This window comes from Lissotriton helveticus, chromosome 10, assembly GCF_964261635.1.
Source record: "Lissotriton helveticus chromosome 10, aLisHel1.1, whole genome shotgun sequence".
Lineage (NCBI taxonomy): Eukaryota > Metazoa > Chordata > Amphibia > Caudata > Salamandridae > Lissotriton > Lissotriton helveticus.
Window position 1 is genome coordinate 46,723,321 of NC_136071.1, and position 16,825 is coordinate 46,740,145.

General features: G+C 46.4%; 1 protein-coding gene across 1 annotated transcript in view; it reads right to left on the minus strand.

The window, feature by feature from the left end:
- Positions 1-2,322: 2,322 nt before the first annotated feature.
- The window catches only part of PCSK1N (proprotein convertase subtilisin/kexin type 1 inhibitor), a 124,167-nt gene continuing 109,664 nt past the window's right edge, over positions 2,323-16,825 (minus strand). Inside the window, exon 3 of the mRNA XM_078664730.1 lies at positions 2,323-3,834. Within this exon, the coding sequence (XP_078520856.1) occupies positions 3,456-3,834 (379 nt within the window). The 3' untranslated portion in view covers positions 2,323-3,455. The remainder of the gene's footprint in view (positions 3,835-16,825) is intronic.

Below are 16,825 nucleotides of genomic sequence, written 5' to 3' on the forward strand. Positions count from 1 at the left end.
GGGGTCACTGTAGGTGGCGTATCGCTTGCTTTTCTCTGAGACAACGTCTCTCGACAGGAGTTATTCAAACTTAGGGGCATATTTAAAAGAACTGATGCATCAGAAGTGTGGCTCACTGGTTAGAGGAGGCAGACCTGGACGCTGAGATCAGACCCGGGACCAGGGTTCAATTCCCGACGCGGCAGGGTCTTGAGCCCAAAATGTCCACGGACTCGGTAATTCTCGCTTCGGTGCCTACTCGAATCACAGGTTCACACTCTGCAACTCTGGGCAATAGCTTGCTTAATCTCCACTACGGCCCCCCGCGGTGGGATGCCTGGCTTTCACCTTGGGGATACCCAGTAGGGGCTATCTCACAGGGAAAAACCAGGACGGGTTCCCAATGCAAAGCGCTTTGAGACCTGGCGGTGATATTGCGCTATATAAAAACCTATCCATCCATCCATCCATCCATCCAGCATCGATGTGTCAGATTTCTTGCACCTACCACAAATGCCCTAACAATGCCATGAACGCAGAGTGTTTACAATACGGGGCTACATGGCGCAAAAATTCATGGATGTGTCGCATCTTTTGGTGCTAAAATGACACATTGCTGGAGTTGGTCGTCAGACTGACGCAACACCAGCAATGCATCAGAACAGAATATGACTCGTTGCAACGTGAGTCATAGCGTGTGCCATTATAATGCGGTTGTTACAATGACTGCGTTGTTACCACGCAAAGCCATTACTACGCAAGACATTACATCGACTTGCAGTAGATGGCGTGCTGACATTAGAAATGTATAGTTTACTATTCCAACTCCAGCCTACGTAACAGTAGGGAAGTTGTTGGAATAGTAAACTATACTATTTCTAATGTTAGCACGCCATGTACTGCAAGTCGATGTAATGACTTGCGTAGTAATGGCATTGTGTGGTAACAATGCGGTCGTTGTAACAACCGCATTGTAATGGCATCGCAATGTGATGCCCACGTTGTAGTGGCTGTTTCCCGTCAGAACACAGGGCGAGTACCTTGTTAAAAGCCCTGCGCCAATCCGTACGCCTGGTTTGATAAGGCATAGGGATTTTGATGCAGTCAAGTCGTAGAGTTACCAGTGGCGTAACAATAGCCCCTGCAGCCTCTGTGGTGGGGGCCCCATGCACCAATGGGCCCCCTCAGGCACTGTGCAAATTAAGAGGGGCCCCTGGCCTGAAAGCTCCTGACAGGGTCTGGAGCATGAGGGGCCCCCTCCGTGAACTTTGCAGGGGCCCCCCCAAGTTTTGTTATGCCTCTGAGAGTGATGCAGTGAAAAGTTGTACATTTTAATGCACCAGTTCTACGTGGCTTTTAACATGGGACGCCTCCCCTGCATACATTATACCTGGTGCAGGCATAATGTGTCGCAGACCTCTACAAACCGACGCATTGGGTCCAATGCATCAGTTTGTATATATATGGAGCAGTGTGGAGCACTGATTGCACCGCCAATGCGTCCCCAAAAAATGACGCTGCGGTTACACTAGTTTCTTGCAAAAAATGCTCCTGAATTTTCCTGTCTCACCAAAGGGGTCACCATTTACCCCACCAGGACAAATGGGAGCCTATTCACTACCACATTCATCCTAGCCCTCCTGGAAATATTTGCTCCATCCTGAAGAGCTTCTTAAAAGGCAAACTTTTTGACTGCCCCTTGATGTTGTCAACTATGTGCACTCCAAGTGCAAACGAACATAAGCCGTAAGCCTCAGTGAGTGTATTGAGAAAACGTTATAATCCTTTAAAGATATTTGCCATCTGTCATTGCCTTCTACTGAATGCTTATGTGCCATTGGTTTTTAGGGAAGTGTTTATATTCATTTTTATAACTTTGGCCCTGCATATCCCCTTTTTCTAACTTTTTGGGATTTAGTTCATACTAGTTTATGCTTCTGTTTTAACTTTGCTTAGCAGTAAGTTGCTCATTTCTTAATATTACTATTGTTTTTTCTTCTTTCCAAAGAGTAGTCTTTGTGTTCGGTCAAACTACTAAAGGTGGCCCACAGGACCCCACAGAGTAAAAGAGGCAGCTCAGTGGATCTCATCAGATGGTGTGGAAGCTGGGTCACAGCTCCCCTCAGGATTGTGGGCCCACCCATCCTCCCACACAGCTTCCTGAATGGTAAATTATATAAAATACATTTCACCCTGAGCATTTAGGATTTTTTTTTATTTAATAGCTTTCAGTTTCCCTCTTAACCTGCCCAGACTCCCTAGGTAAGGGTGAAGTTACACATACAAAGAAAAACATATTTCAGAGTGCAGAGTGGGAGGAACAATGATACAGACACGTTGCTATTTAAGCACACTATGGGGCTACAGATTTAATTGTAACAAAATACACAAAACAGAATTAAAGGCTGACAATTCTCTCACTTGATTTCAGCATTTGACTGCTCTGAAATACTCTGGGCACCCAAAGGGATGGTTACTAGCTCCGTCTTTCCACACTGCCCAACTTGCAAAATGAAGAAACTCGGTGGTTCTTGTAACTTTTAGTAACTTTTGCAAAGTAACCTATAGGTGAGCAGAACAACACAATGTAATTAAGGGACCCCAAAGCCATTGAGATTGACAGCCAAGTTTTCTCTGGTTATAGATAATTTTCTCTTTGAATCAAAAGAAAGATGAGAAGTCTGGAAAATATCAAGGGGTGGCTCCTAAAGGCCAGTATGGCTAAGGCTACCCTGTCACGTGCCGCAATGGGCCCCTAGCTTATTGGCTGGTAACATGGCACCGACTTGTAGGGACATCTTCTGATAAGCCCTGGCTTGCCTGGGGTAAGGATACACACTCAACCATTGCACCCTATGGCAGATCTAAAGAATAGTCAGAAATGTTTCTAACAAAACAATAAAACTCACCTTTCAATTAACAAGTCTAAACTTTACAAACAGCGGGCAAAACCAGTTACACAGACAATATAGGGGATTTTAGAGTCCACCGCCAGCGCAAAAAGCAAAGCTATGAATTGACATCGCAAAAGTCAGGATATTCTTCAAAGAAGGACACAGACTGGCTGGAAAATTTGCTTAAATGTGAAAAAGTGGTGTAGGACACCGCGAGCGATGGATTCCTTGCATTTATTATGGAACAGGTGAGAACTCAGAACTTACAGCACGTGGTATGGGCCGCACACTACTCGCCGTGTCACATTTTCACTGCTGCTGTCATAAGACTCAAAGCATTACAAAATGAACATAAAAAAACTCAAATCCAGCCCCTTCTCCCCTGCTCACAGCTCCTTGTTCACATCTTTCCTGATTCAGGGGGCTGATAACATCACATGAAGTGCAATACATTCAACAACAAGAGCTTTCTTTCTCCTCCTCACCTATATATAGAGAGATTTGTTATATATATATTTTAATTTCCCACCCTCCCTTTAAATAACCATTTGGAGCACGCGCCTCTTCCTTGCCGCGCTCTTGTTACTCAGGCAGGTACTTCAGGAGCTGCTCGGAGTACTCGGGGTCGCTGTAGGCGGCGTAGCGCTTGCTTCGGGCAGGCTTGGCCGGCTCGTCGCCCAGCTCGTCCGTCCTCTTCACGCGCTGCAGGCCCGCCTGGAGCTTGTACGTGGCGTCCTGCAGGGCAGCGGCATCCGCCAGTAGGGCCTCGTCGCCCTCCCCCAGCCGCTTGACCCGCAGGAGATTGGCCTGGTCCGGGCGGTCTTCGTCCAGGGAGCGCCGCACGCGCTTTGAGCCGGTTCGGTACTCAGGCCGGAAGTTGGAAAGGCCAAGGTCCCGCCTCGACAGGCGCTGGGGGCCTCCTGCCTCACTCATGCCAGTCAGGATACGACCGACCAGGTATCTGTAGGGAGAAATGCAAGTCACATGGTCAGAATACTGAGGCAGCTAGGTAATTTGTGCATAGCTGCCAAGGTTTCAGATTGCAAGGTTTCAGATTGCCATGAGTGACATTTTCATAATTTCAGTGTAATTATATGAGTGACATTTCAATGACTATGAGTGACACTTTCACACGAGCAATGCAGACGAGGGAAACATGTAAATATCATAAATTACACCCGTTTGAGCATCTAGGCCTGGGCTTCTGTGTTTTTTACAAGTATCCTACTTGGTTTAGGTTTGCCGAGCTCAGTTCAAATTTGTCTTAATATCGCCCTGTTTGATGCATGTGTAATTTTTTGGTTTGGCTTTAAGCTTGCCTCAGTCGATTCATGCCAAGCCAATTGGTATACCATACATATGCCATGCTTAGTTTGCAAACAAATAAAAAGCATTGGTATAGCCAATAGGTCTTGCCTTTGGAACCTTATAAGTATTTAATTATGCAGCACAATATGCTTGGTGCAACATCAACTGTTGCATGGCTAAACACTTATAATGTCCAAAAGGCGAGACATATTGGCTATGCCAATGCTTGTTTTTTTATTTGGAACATGTTCAGTGAGACTTGGAAGCATAGACCCTGGCCTCATCGAAGGTGCATTATAAGGGCGCAGGTTGGTTCATCCTGCACGTAAACGTGCACTTATTTTAGCAGCTGATGACACTCGGGAAGTCCGATGTGTTAAAAAAAGGGCCGATGTCAGTCTGCCTGATCAGCTGTCAACTCGCCCGCCCGTCAGAGAGCGAGCGTTCTGTTTAGCCTGTAATTTACAACACGACAAAATGGTTGTCCTGAGGGCATTAACTAGTCCACCTGGGAAGTAGCTGCATTGATGGCCTCCAATCTCATCTGCTTTTGCTGATCTGCAATGTGAAAATGTTCTTTAAAAAGATTTTTTGTAGTTTGAGGCCAAGGGTGAACACAGCAGTCCGGAATCGTGTATGTTTGTTCTTGATCTGAAACCGTAATTTTGTTTTCTTTTTTTTCTTTTTACGTATTCCCTGAATGAGACTGTAAAATCGTCTGTTTGGACAGTATGCTGCGTCCAGTTTAACAATTGTGCACTATGCACTGCCCTCTAACGTTCAGTCTGCACATAATAAATTAAACCACTATTCGTGCGAGAGAGGTGTGAAAGGTTTTTCATGCTAATGCCGAATTCTGTTGTTCTTTCTGCAGATTAAATGTAGTGCAGCGTGAATGAACCTTTTGTTACTCCGCTAATGCACGTGACTGATGTTGGCTCCATTTCGTGCACTCTCCCCCTCGCTGCATCTACTCGGAGAAATACACGCTGCATCTAGTCAGTGCCCCCTCACTCTTAAAGAGAACGGGGGGGCACGGCTTGATATTTTTCAGAACCCCTAACAAAGTAAAAGCAACATTGGGAATTGGGCTAGTCATTAAGTTTGTCAAGACTGTTTTTTATGCTTTTAGATTCACCGTTTACAAGAGAATCAGCTCAGACAAGCTAGGCCTTTTAGAACAATGATGCGATATAAGGCACTACACTCGTGCAGAACATACTGTTTCAATATAAAACAACAAGCGTGAGGGAGTGTGGCGCGGCCCCACGTCAGCGGAAGAGCAGGCAAATACACTCGTGCTTGTGCTGGCATCCGCCTTGGGGGAGTGAGCAGCTGTGGCGCGAGAGCCATATGTTGTCAATTACCACGCATGCCGCTGCTCGCTCCCGCAAGGTGGATGCCAGCACAAGCACGAGTGTGGGGAAAAGGAGCAAACAGATGGCTAAAGGCCCTCCTAGAGCAGCGCATGCACGCTGCCTAGGCGAGACCTAAACATTAGCAAGGAGCTCAACCCTTTTCTTAGAAGGCAGTCACTCATGCTGCCGAATGTAGGGTTTCATGACTACCAAGGCTTATACATTTTGATTCCACATCTTGTTTCCTTCTTCGATCAACCTACACTTCCTGTCTCCTTATCTCACCCTTGTGGGGTATTTTTCATTCCTGCTATCTCCAATTGTCACTGTTCCCTTATCTTCCTCTGCTTTCTTCTTGCTCCCTTTCCGTAATTATCTCTTACTCTGGACCAAATTGTCGTGGAAAAAAAAATAACTCGCTCTGCCCTTAAAAATGAATTCCTTCCTTACCAACCAGCTGCATAAATTAAGCACTGTATACGGGACAAAGATGAGTCACGAGAGGTGGAAGGCCTCCTCCTCCTCCACTGGTACCCTGGCAAGCCCCACAGCCTCAGTCAGCAGCTGCCCGCTGCTGCTGCACAGAGATGTGCTGCCTTAGCCCAAGTGAACGACAACTGGAGCTCTTGGCTGGCTGAGGGTGAAGTAAAACCAAGGCGGCAGACAACAGCATACGCCTCCGAGCATTTTGGGCAAGGCCGCCTCAGGCTGTGAGTCAGCACGCACTTGGTCACAGCTCGCCGGCAGCCTCTATCCTGCAGCCATGCACAGGGCAGAACTTCACGACCGGCACAGGCTGCAGGCAAGTGGTCACCATTGCAGGGCACAGTTTCACTTACTGGGAGGATGAGTCACAGGTGTTTGTTTACCACGGCGCCAGCTTGTGCCACCCGCCGCCTCACATTGGTGTGTGTTGGTAGTAACCTCTGGGGGGCATATTAACAAGAGGCAGCGATATTTATCGCTGACCGCGCTTAGCGCAGTTTTTTTTATCGCCGCCTATCGCTGGAACTTATCGCCAACCTAGCGCTGTATTAACAACGCTCAGCGCATTGGCAATAAGAATTCCAGCAATGGCGGGAAAAAGGGTGAACATTGCTGGATTTTCAGAAACTGTGAAACCCTTGCTGATACGATCCTGTGGTCGTAACCTAGGAATCTACCTCCCATGCAAAGTATGCCAAAGTCTGGATTTTAGCAGACGTTAAAATCCAGCGTTAATGGGCAGTTAGCACAATTTTGTGTATCGCTATAGCGGCCGGGGCATTGTTGTAAATATTGCGAAGCCCGGTTAGCGATATTCTCCGGTGTAGTTTTGTCAGGCACGCCTCCTTTGCATATCATTAGCGTTGCGATGCTGGGTGTTTAGAAAACGGGCGCTGAGGCATGGATTCACTCGCTAGCGTGTCCTTGAGGATAATGCGATAAAACTATTGCCGCTTTCCGCCCGGAAACGGACACTAAAGCTGTGATAATTTTATTGTGCCCCCTTGATAATATGCCCCTAAGTCGTTATGAAGAGGAACAGTAACTAATGTGCTTATTGTGCAGATAAGTCTACAATCCCTATGATGCAGTTCGCTCGGCACTGCCTTTTTTCTGCTTAGACTGACAGTGCCGTGCTGAACGTTCCGTCCTCGCCTGGAGCTCGCTCCCTGTGAGCGTCTGCGGCAGCTCCTTTGCACTGCCGCAGGAATGTATTACAAATTCGACGGGATAACTCAGAAGCTGGCAGGCACTTTGGCTTGCTCAGCATATTTCCCGCAGGTGATGGGCGATAGGTGCAGCAGGGTTGGAAGTATAGTTAAAACGGCAGCCAAGTGGGAAGAGGATTGTGGACTGCACCGCTGCCATGGAAACACAGTTTGCTGCAAGGCCGGAAGCTCCTTGATACATTGTAGCAGCCAGCTGCTGAACTAGCTCAGTTAGCTGCGCCTCCAAGCCTTCGTTATCAGCAAGCGCACCACAAGGCACACTGCCAGCCACACCAGCGGCTTTAATTTAGCATAGTATTTATATAGGAAGGCATTTAGCAGGCAGAGCTAACTATAACGCGTGACAATCCATTTCAGTGCGGTGATGTAAAGTAAAGTAAAGTAAAGTAAAGTCCACATTTGTAAAGCGCACAATCACCCGTAAGGGTCTCTAGGCGCTGGGGGCCGTCGGGAAGATTAAGCGAGCTATTGCCCAGAGTCACATGGTGCTGGGCTAACCTGCCGCCGGAACCGGGGATCGAACCGTGGTCCCCAGATTCCAGCGTCAGTCGCCCTGGCCGCGGCGCCACACCTCTCCCACATGTCAATCACCACACTGAAATATGACAGTCTAACGCCTGATGCGTGGTATTTGGCGGGACGGGTTGTGGCTTCAGAATAAGAGTTATGCTACAAAACCTTCACCAGACCACTTACCTCTTTCATGGTGTTCCACACATAGGGGGTGAATTACTAACATTTTGTGCTGGGTATGCGTCAAAAAAGTGACGCAAACCAGCATAACTTTTTTTTATAATTTACTTTCCAGTGCAAAACTTGCTTTGTGCTAGAAGTTGACTAAACGCACCGCAAAGCAGCGTATAGCGTTACCATGCAATCACTGACCTTTTTGATGCAAAGCCTTACCAAAAATATTTTATTTATTTATTTGAACTTTTTACCGCGCACAGCTACCCACAGTGGGTTTCCCGGCGCTAGGGATAGACTGAAGAAGAAGATGTCAGATAAGCTATCATACAGGAACCAACTACTTATGTGAACAACAGCGTTTTCAGTGCTCTGCGAAAACGAAGAAGACTGGTCTCTAATTTAAGGGCTGTAGAAAGGGCATTCCAATATTTAGGACCAAGATAGGAAAAGGAGCGTCCCCCCATCCTTACCAGCTTGAATCTTGGTACAATGAAATGTCCAGTTTCCGAGGATCGCAAAGTACGTTTGGGCCTGTAAGGTTGCACCAGCTTTTGTAGGTATGTAGGTGCAGTGCCTTCCTTAATTCTGAACATGTAGCACAGTGTCTTGAACTGTATGCGACTAGAGACCTTAAGCCAATGGAGATCGTACTGCCGAAGTTCTTCTAGGAACATTCTTCAAAAGTCGCGCAGCAGCATTTTGTACCACCTGTAATATTTTAACAGTGGCTACATCAGCCCCCAAATATAGTATGTTCCCATAGTCCAGGCGGGACTAATATGAGACAGGGTTTAGCATACAAAAAATAGCACCTTTTGAAACCAGGCTTTAAAATGAGATATGTTTTTATCCCTTCTCTTTTTTCCTACATTGCCAGTGCACTGCACTGTTCAGCACACATACAAAGTAAGAAAAGTTTTAGAAGTTGTCTAGGCATAGTATTTTGCACTGGAAACCTATGCTAGACTCTCGCAGACACCCTTGCAGTATGGCGCAAATGTGTGCGCTTGGCGCACAGCAGCAAAATTCTTCGCCAGTGTTTGGGAGAGGGGAGGAGCGGGCCATATCTTTGTAGATATGGCACTTGCTCTCCTGCTCGCTCCCTCTCACGCACCACAGCGGAGCATTTTTGCCTGCTGCGTGCGTTCTGTGACAGTTTAGTAAATCTGCCACTAATTCTTCTACCGTCCTGCTTTTACCCCCACGCCTTGATCCATCCCCATTGCCCTGGTGTTGACTAGAAGATACCCTGGTTAAAGGATTCTCAACTACAAACAGTTCTCCATCCACTTCCACAGTGTGTAAGACAAGAGCCTTGAAAGCCGCGCTGGAATGTCGAAAAGGTTGTCAATGTTCCTCATGTGCCCCGTCCTTCTAATGGAATGACTCCTGGCAACTGGATACACTGTAGAATTTTGTGTGCTTGACCTCAGTTGTTGTCGCAATGAACCTCCGATGATCCCATCATTTTAATATGGTTGCACACCTAGCAACCATCACATTTCTTTTGGCAATGACGTTTGGTCCAAACCCCCATGTCCAGCCAGAGATTTCTGTTACTAAATGATTGATCATGTGTGATTCTCAAGCATTCATCTTAAATCTCCTTCAAATGAACTGTGGTCCTTTGATGTAAATATGAATGCAATATAGCGCACTTCTACCCGGAGGTCTCGTAGCGTTGTATTCATACCTCTGTGGAACCCATCCTGGCTTTCCCTGTGAGGTGTCCACTCCTGGGCACCCCCAAGGTGGAGGCCAGGCATCCACAGCGCTGCTGGGGTCGTTGTGGAGATTAAGCAAGCTATTGCCCAGAGTTGCAGAGTGGGACTTCATGACTGGAATAGGCACCGAGGCGAGAATTGTCACGTCCGAGGAAATTGAGCCCAAGACCCGCCGAGGCGGGGAATTGAACCCTGGTCCGGGCCAGATCTCTGCATCAGGGTCTGCCGCTCTAACCATTGAGCCACGCTTCTCCACTCTGATAACAGAGAAGATATCTCTCCTTTGGTCTGAATGCCTTGAGCTGCTGGCACTTCTCTTGATTCACATGGTGGCATTTGGCACACTTCACCACTTCTTGGATTAGGACAGGACATGCACATTCCACATGAGTGCCCTGGATGACCCCTTCTAGATACCCACCAGAATGGACACTTTCCATGTGCATTATGTACTTGAACCAGGCTCTAACTTTTCTATATTCCTCAGGGAGACGAGGGTCTTTGTGTGCGTATCCTACACAAGGCACTTTACCCTACCTTTCTAAATTCCTCAGGGTGATGAGGGATCGTGCATGCAAATCTCACACTTGGGCCCTCTTCTAACCCTAGTAGATTAAGCATCAGACCAGCTGAAATCTCTGCAGTTTCCCCCTGCTAAACAGGAATAAGATGCCTATGCTCCATCCTTAAACATGGTTAAATTGGATTACCCCGATTACATATTTACTTTCCAATATGATTTAGGAAATACACCCAAGGTCGGGAAGTTAAATGCCACCTGTGGCCGGCAACACATACAGTGTCATCTGTGGTGTTGGCCTCAAAAACATGGCTTCCGGGCTACCGTGAGTAGTGGAGTGGTGTGGCTCACTGGTTAGAGGCAGCAGACCCGTAAGCAGAGAACAGCCCAGGACCAGGGTTCAATTCCCGATGTGGCAGGGTCGTGGACCAGGGTCAAAACGGACTTGATAATTCTCGCCTAGGTGCCTACTTTAACCAGGGAACACACTCGGCAACTCTGGGCATTAAGCTTGCCTCATCTCTACAATGGCCCCCCACAGATGCCAGGGATGCCTGGTTTCACCTTGGAGATACCCAGAAAGGGACCATCTCACAGGGAAAACCAGGACCGGTTCCCCAGCGGTCTTCAGCGCCAGGATACTCCATGGAGTCGCAGTGCGCTTTACAAGTACACCCACATTTACATTTTACATGAGTAGCCTCACTGCAGTAGCTTAAACACCTGCAGTCAAAATAACCCTTTTTGACTGATCTGAATTCTTAATTTTCAGATATTAATAATTCACCCCGGAGTACACCTTGTCACCCACCAGGTAGGTTATCTGATATTTAAAAGTGGAAAATGTGCAAATTTAAAGTTGGTGTGCTCCTCCAGTGATCAGACCTCAGCTATAGCCCTGCTATTTTCATTGGCAGGGCTATAGCTTGATCCTAGATAATGTCAAAGTACACCTTATAACCTTTAATCTGTAACTTTTGACAGGAAACAGCTAAAATAGTAATTCAAATGCTATTTTTGCATTTCTTAAAAGTTCAATTCATTTGTGAGGTTAGATTCTTAATAAATATTTAAGAAAAGTAACTTTTAGAAAGTAACTTTTTTCTCTCCTCAAAGCTCCTAGAAGTTAATTTGCATAAGCTTGCCCGAATCTCCCCAACAAGTGTTTGACCTTGGTAACATGTGCAAACTGCTCTCAGAGCAGAACAATGGCTTAGTCCTGGTGACAGGATGGACTGGGATGTATTTGATCGCTGCCAGGCCAGATGGGGCAGTTGGGGTGGAGCCAGGAACTTTATTAACTTGAAAAGGACAGAGTTGTGGCCTGTCCATTTATAGTTTAGAGTGAGGGGAGACATGAACATCGGAAAGTCTTTGTCTGCAAGGCACACACTAGCCATTGGGAGAGAGGCTACCCCCCGAATTTGTTTGGAGTGAACAAAGGAGAGGGGACTGCTCATTTCTCTGGCTACACCTCTAGTTGGACAGAGTAGCTCTGCACAAGTGAGAAGGGGTTTCCAATATTGGATTTAAGGCGTGAGACACACTGTAAGGTTGTTTGCAGAAGGGTAACAGCAACTGCTGAAAAAGTAGGTAGAGTTGCCCCTGGTAACTTTGATTTCATTGTTTAGGAAGTAGCCAAAAGTCACTATAACCCACTAGCTAGTGCCAACCATATTGACTGCACTGAGGACCTGCTCATGCTCACCGCCGGGACCCTGACTACAACTGGAATCGAGGCTCGCGCAAAATTCCAAACCACGGAGATCGTGCATGCGGTGCTGTTGTATTTCCTGCACTCTTTATCAAAAAGTGTCCCGTTCTACATTCTCACGTGCCTGTAGCCAATGTGCTAAATCTCAGTCGTCTTAGGCGCTTATCAAGCACGACCGGTGGCATCTTCAATATTTGCCTAGATCCCTTGGACAACTTGCTAATTTGAGTAGTTCCTTGCAGGTGTCCCTTCTTACATTTCACGGTCCCTGCAGCCTCTGTGCTACTCTCAGCCATCTTAGACGCATACCAAGCACGCCCAGCGGCATCCTCATTATTCGCCTAGAACCCACTAACAGCTCTGGTATCTAGAGCAATTGTATACAGGCATGTCACCATAAATGTCCTGATGATGATCCCACTGATTATAATGGGGATCGAAACGTCGTCGACAAATTGTACACCATATACATTGACAAAATTGCAATGTTGAACTTGTAATGGTGTGCTCACAATATTCTGTCTGTTGTATCTATAGCTAATGTAAATGCAGACACGTTTACCTTGCCTGAACCCTTCCCTTAATGTTGTTTTGTATGTTTATGTCAGTAGGACGCAGGTTGAGTCCCGCTTGAATTTTTTCACTTATATCTGTCTTACTAGTCTATTGTATATTAAAAACCGTCCGGCTGGACACATAATATAGCACTGATTGGGTCTATATTAATTGACACTTTATCTAATTGTCTAGGGACCATTGTCTTTAGAAATAATAACGTACCCAAGGTCCCTGACCAATTGCATATTGGGTTCCCTTGTGTTTTGTAATAACCATAAATGTGGCATCCCAGGGCACCCTTCGGTACAGCTGAAGTGGGCCTGATGTCAGCAACCTGAAAGGAGTCATGAAGGATCAGACCTTCTCCCTCTTGTACCCAGTGCAAAGAAGTGGACTCCAGGTGTCAGATGGCTGATCTCCTTTGTGGCTACAGGAACTCAATAAACTGCAAGAGACCTTTTTCCTGAAGTGGCCAGTTGACTATTATCACTGACCAGGACACAGCCTTGCTGGTGGCCTCTGCTGGAGTGAGTCCTGGCTCCTAAGTGCTGTCCCTGGCATCCTGGGGGCTTTAGAGGTGAGTTCAAATGTATGGGTGTGCAGTTCCTACGAGTTTTAGTGGTAGTCAGGGCTCGGGAATAACCTCCAAATGGCAGAAGTGCCCTCACACATCCCAAAATGTGTCATGCTTCATCATTTAGGCGTGTTCCTCATCAGGCTGGCGCTGCAATGCCCAACGGGCACCCGCGAAGAGGCTCTTTGGCAGAGTTCCTTTGATAAAAACATTTGGTGAGGGTATGTGAGCTGAAGTGAGTAGTGCAGTGAGCGAAATTTTAAAATAGGTTTAGGGAGAATCTTATTAAATAAATTTTTATTAATGACGCTCGCTAACCTAAGTAAAAACAGTGTAGCTTGTATCAGAGACGATGATCCTATAGAGCAAAAATACTATTTACTTTTTTTGGTCAACATGTTTCTTGCCTCATCAGCCCCTAAAGGGTCTATTGGCAATTTGTCAGGACCATAAAGAGTATAGTTTCCTAATAATCTTACACAACTGCAAGGCTGGTGAATACAATTGGCAGATTAATCAAGTGGCCAGCTGTGCTATGTTTTACAAGGTTGACTGTCACTTTGTGTCGTTTCAAGATCCCGTATTATGTGGGTCAAGGTCTGACGGGTTTTCTCAGGCGAAAGGCTACTCACCTCGCCTCTTCTAATGGAGTAACACTAACTCAGTGCTAAACATTTAGGAATTTGAGTCTGGGTGCCTTGTCCCAAGTAGTTCTACAGGAATATCAGCTGAACCACATTCAAGCAAACATTACAGGAATAGTAGACCACACAGTACCACATCCAGACCAATACCACAGGAATACCAGAACACAGGATGCCATACCCAATCCTCTCCAAGTGCCTGCTTGCATTCATTGTGAGCCCCTGGTAATCTGCCTTGTTGGGTCACAGAAGTGATGTGCAGCTTGAGTCCAATGGCACAGCGAGGTTGAGTCCCTAGTCTGGGTACGAAATCTTAGGGAGACTCATGAAGACTGCAAAGAGTGAAGAGTTGAATGCTTGACTTAATCTCAGCTAATGGTATTTACACTGAGCTGCATTCCAGGTCCCATGCACTGATGCAAGACTACAGGGTGCAACAACTAGGCCACACCCAGGCACTTCATGAGGAATAACAGAACCACACTGGGTGGACTATATCGTGAGTAATGGGACACGTCCAATAACAACATAGATAATGTATTATACTACTAGAGAAATACCATGGGGCATATTATCAAGCCCATTAGCGGCCGTTTTTGGCCGAAAAGCAGCGTTAATTTTATTGCAGTATTAACAAAGACACGCTAACAGGCTATAGTGCATGTTTCTTTGTGCTAGCACCCGTTTTACTAACGCCTTGCATCGCCTTGCTAATGAGAAGCAAAGTAGGCGTTCGTCATAACTTCATGGGAATACATCACTAACGCACCTTCGCGATATTTATAACAATGCCCCTGACCCGCGTAGCGACAATTAAAATCATGCTAGGACCCCATTAATGCTGGAATCTAACATCTGCAAAATTCCTGACTTAGCTATATTATCCTATGGGAGGTGGATTGTTAGGCTAAATCCACCATGTCGTATTATCAAGGATTTACCTATCGCTGAGTTTTTATTGCTGGAATTCCTGCGATATTCCTGCATTTACCCGCTATCACTGGATTTATTATTGCCTTGGAGATAAGCATTGATAATAGCGAGCTATCTCAGCGATAAAATCCAGCTATGGCCGGCGATAAGAAAAAACACACTAAACGCGCTTAGCGATCATCATCGCTGTTTGTTGATAATATGCCCCCCTAGGATTATCAATCTACAGGGTGCCCACCAGAGAAGTGCCAAACCAATGAGTGCTGCTTCCAAGGCAAGACCACAAGAATAAAAGACAACAACAATGTGCGTGAGGATATGCACCACAGGATTAGCAGGCCACAGTGTTTACCATTAAATGCAACAGGAGCACAAGGTCACAGTGAACTGCACTCTGACCAGTACCACACAAACATCACAAGACAGGCCATTTTTGTACATCAAGCAATAAAACAGAAATAATATGATATAGGGTGTGGCATCCCGACTAGTACTACAGGAATACTAATCGAAAGGTCCCAGCATCCCAATCAACAACACAGGAACACCAAATCACAATTTGCTGCATCCTGACCACTCCCACAAGAATAGCAGTCCACGGGGTGCCACGTCCCAATCAATAACACAGAAATACCCAACAAGAGGATGCAGCTTCCTGAGCAGCACCGCAGGAATACCAGACGACATGGTGCCACAACCAACAATAACACAGGAATACCAACCCACAGGGAGTCACATCCCAATCACTGACACATAAATACCCAACAAGAGGATGCAGCATCCTGACCAACATCACAGAAAAACCAGTCCACAGTGGACCACATCCAGAGTTGATCCCAAAGGAATATACAACACCACAGGAATACCAGACCACAGGCTGCCTCCTTTCCATCGATAACACAGGAATACTAAACCACGGGGTGCAACATCATAATCCAGACGACAGGGAGCGACATCCAATTCAATAACAAAGGAACACCGATAAACATTGATTGAACCACACAGCCAGGGCTGTGACATGGGAATACAAGGCAACAAAGTTCTGCATCGAATAGTGTCACAGGAATACCTGACTACATGGTTTCACATTTGGACAAACACTACAGGAATACCTGTTTACAGTGTCCCATATCCAGAATCAATAGTGCAGGAATGCCATATGACAGTGCACTCCATCAAGAGTCAACATCAGATGAATATCAGCACACAGCGCCACATTTAAAGTTAATATCCCAGGAAAAGCAGCACACTGTATGCTAAATTTACAGACAATACCACAGGAATCCTAGGCCACAGTGTGCCACGCATATGATCAACACAGGAATAGTAGATCACAGTGTAGCACATGGATGGTCAACATCACAGGAATACTAGACCGCAGTGTGCTACATGTATGGTCAACAACCCAGGAATACTAGACTACAGTGTGTCACACAGATGGTGAACACCACAGGATTACTAGACCACAGTGTGCCACATGGATGGTCAACAATGCAGGAATACTAGACCGCAGTGTGCCACATGGATGGTGAACACCACAGGAATACTAGACCGCAGTGTGCTACATGTATGGTCAACACCCCAGTATTTCTAGACCACAGTGTGTCACACAGATGGTGAACACCACAGGAATACTAGACCACAGTGTGCCAAATGGATGGTCAACACCACAGGAATAGTAGACCACAGTGTGCTACATGTATGGTCAACACCCCAGGAATACTAGACCACAGTGTGTCACATGGATGGTCAACAATGCAGGAATACTAGACCGCAGTGTGGCACATGGATGGTCAACACCACAGGAATACTAGACCGCAGTGTGCTACATGTATGGTCAACACCCCAGTAATTCTAGACCACAGTGTGTCACACAGATGGTGAACACCACAGGAATACTAGACCACAGTGTGCCACATGGATGGTCAACAATGCAGGAATACTAGACTGCAGTGTGCCACATGGATGGTCAACACCACAGGAATACTAGACCACAGTGTGCTAAATGTATGGTCAACACCCCAGTAATTCTAGACCACAGTGTACCAAATGGATGGTCAACACCACAGGAATAGTAGACCCCAGTGTGTCACACGGCTGGTCAACACTACAGGAATACTAGACCACAGTCTGCCTCGTGTATGGTCAACATCGCAGGAATACTAGACCACAGTGTGTCACACGGATGGTCAACACTACAGAAATACTAGACCA